The sequence below is a fragment of the Pleuronectes platessa genome, chromosome 18, assembly GCF_947347685.1.
Source record: "Pleuronectes platessa chromosome 18, fPlePla1.1, whole genome shotgun sequence".
Classification (NCBI taxonomy): Eukaryota; Metazoa; Chordata; class Actinopteri; order Pleuronectiformes; family Pleuronectidae; genus Pleuronectes; species Pleuronectes platessa.
The window spans coordinates 7,809,740-7,812,740 of NC_070643.1; the positions used below are offsets into that span (position 1 = coordinate 7,809,740).

Sequence of the window (3,001 nt, forward strand, 5' to 3'; positions counted from 1 at the left end):
GTGAATGTGCTGCACTGATTCCCGCGTCTTCTCACTGCCGGCAGTGTGATCATTAACTGTGAAGAATGGCCGATGGCAGATGGTCTCAGTAGTAGTGAGTCAGGAGACGAGAACCCCTGCTGCAAACCCAGACTGGACTCAAGTGCGTCTCAGAATCTCACCTTTGTTAAACTTTCCCCTTGTGTTTCTGTCTCCTCCCTGTGATCCAGATGACGACAGGGCTTTGTGTGTATGTCCTGTTGGCGGTCCTGTGCACGAGCTGTTTGGGGCACCCCCTCTCCTCTCAGCACCTGGAGGAGGGCCATCGCTCCGTCTCCGCTCCCTCTGAAGGTACAACAGCGACCAGCTCACGCACTCATTAATATTACAACATGTTTCCCCGACTACGACATGAGAGTCTATGTGCTTGTGTTTTGAGTAGCCCTCCTCGAGGCTGATACCCACAGCTTGGGAGAGCCCCACCTCCGACAGAGCCGCTCTGCCCCCCAGCTGAATGCTCTTCCTGTGGCTGAGGAGGCTGGAGACACCCGGGCCAACCTCAGCGAGTTGCTGGCAAGACTCATCTCCTCCAGGAAAGGTGTGTATGCGTGTGTCTATGTGTGTGTGTGTGTGTGAGTGTGTGTGTGTGTGTGTGGTTGTGTGTGTGTGTGTGTGTGTGTGTGTGTGTGGCTGTGTGTGTCTGTCTCTGTGTGTCTGTAGTTGGATGTCATTTTCTTACAGGACATTAGGCGATGATGAACGTGTGATAAGGAAAAATATCGGGCAACAACAACATTTACACAAAAAGGTCATTTTCAGAGTGGAGTTCTCCCCCCCCCCCCCCTTCAGTGTGGCTAATTACTGGAATCAGTGCTCGACCAGCTTTGTAAAATGAATTAGTGGCTCTCAAAAGCTTTTGTGGTTTGGAAGAGCGCGTATTAATGTGCGCAGCCTTCCGGCCAATCCCCTTGTTCAGTCTTATTTCACTCTTTTTTCTTCCATGTCCAACTCCCGGTGGCTTCATTCTATTTTATTTCTGTCCAAACAAACAGAACAATCGGAGCTGTCACGGGTCCTCAAGTTCAGGGGTCGGATCTCAATGGTTGATAGAAACAACTGGGGAATACTTTGCCACTCACATCCCACCCACTCAGACACACACATACATTGTGAATAACTGGGGTTTTTCTGCTTGACTTCCAGATACTAAAACTGCTAAATGTTTTTACATGGGATCACAGATTAGAAACACATATAATGCTCCGGTTCTAACCAGTTTACACCTTTCGTGACAACTGGATGATTCATTTTCTTATGTTTTATCAAAGGTGATTAACACCTTAGTTAAACGATGCAGTGATCAGATTTCTGGCTAATTCTTTCTTATTCCTATTATATATCTTACATTTAGTTTATATTTCACTGTGACAAAATATTCAATTGAAGTATTTGGTAAGTCGAAAAATCTGAAACAGACTCGGTAAAAATCTATAAATTGTCAAAGGCCATGTTGAAATTTATATGTAATACCCATGGGGGGGTGGGGGGGGGGGTACTGTGCTTGTGTGCTCACTGTTCACTTGCCTGTTTCGGTGTAGGAGGTGTCGTTGTCGAGCCTTCTGCAGCCAATCCTCTCAGCACACCAGGGAACTGGAGCACAATGCATATAAGTGTGTGTGCATGTTTGTGTGTGTGTGTGTGTTGCGTAGGAGGATGTGGGTTGAGTGCAAGCAGCATCCCTGCGAGCGCTCAATTGATTACCAAACGGATACATGGCAGTCCTGCTTCTCTCCACTCTGAATACAATAAAGTCTGGGATCTTTTGGAGAATACGAATCGGAAAGTTTTTACAAGACTAGAGGTCAGAGTATGTCGGGGGGGGGCCAGTGCACCCACATGAACAAATACAGGCATGGACACACAAAGAGAGGGTAATAGAATGTTGTCGGCGTGAAGTCCAGCTGCTTTTAGAGCAACCCTTTTTTGTTATGGTGTTGTGTGTGGAATTGGGGGGAAATTGTTATGTGACTAAAAACAGTTTCACAGTAGAAAGTGAATTCCAAAATCCAATCTAAACGACACAAATCCAACGCAGCAGCCATCAGTCATCCGCCAAATAAAGTTAGGCTTCTCATAGAGCAAGCACTTTCTCCTCTGAAAAGTATGACTTGGGTGATGAACTCTGCTAACTTCGGAAAGTTTTAAAAGTTGCAAAGAGTGACGACATTCTGGAGATTAAAGCATCAATCACTTAAACTGCATTTCAGTGCAGGATGAGTATAAACCGCGTGATGGAATGAGATTGTTTGTGAACTGACAGCCTCGTGTGATATTTCCAACAGAATGAGGATGCTTCAGTTATTAAAAACTGTGAATAGGTCCTTTCAGCTCTGTCTCCGTGTCTTAATTAAAAATTAATTCAAATAGCATCACATTGCTCGCACGTTGCTTCCAAAATTGAGTATTTCAGATGTCCTCCCCAGCTATCTCTATCCAACTCAAAAGCAGGCCCACAATCCAGTCAAGTCTTAGTCCTCTCTCTTGCTCTTCCTACTCTGAAGGATATTTATTTCCATCCTGTTCTGTTCCTCCTCCTCCTCTTCCTCCTCCATCTCCTCCCGCCACTTCTTCTTCTACCAGGTTCTGTGCGCAGAAACTCAACGGCGTACAGCAAAGGACTGAGCCCCAACCACCGGATAGCAGACAGGGACTACTTGGGCTGGATGGATTTCGGCCGCCGCAGCGCAGAGGAGTACGAGTACTCCTCGTAAAAAGGGAAAACAAGAAAAAGAATGGGGGGAAAAAAACCATGCAAGCTGGCCCCTCGCTGTCTCACAATAAAAGTCTATTTATGATGTATTTGTTGTACATTTGTTTGTAAAACTGTAATAATGCAATATACATATGCCAAATTTTACAGAAAAGCTCTCACTGTCCAAGGTTCGTTTGTTTCTGGTTTTCTCTGGTTTCTTTATCGTTTTTTGGGTGGAAAGGATCCAGGAGATGTGAGCGTCTGTTGAGA

At 45.6% G+C, this 3,001-nt stretch overlaps 1 protein-coding gene across 1 annotated transcript; it reads left to right on the forward strand.

Annotated features, from left to right (window-relative positions):
• Positions 1-209: 209 nt before the first annotated feature.
• cckb (cholecystokinin b) lies at positions 210-2,750 on the forward strand. Its single transcript, XM_053447058.1, has 3 exons — positions 210-330; positions 422-577; positions 2,620-2,750. Exons 1-3 carry the CDS (start codon positions 210-212, stop codon positions 2,748-2,750), a joined length of 408 nt encoding a protein of 135 aa, XP_053303033.1.
• The last annotated feature ends 251 nt before the right edge of the window (positions 2,751-3,001 follow it).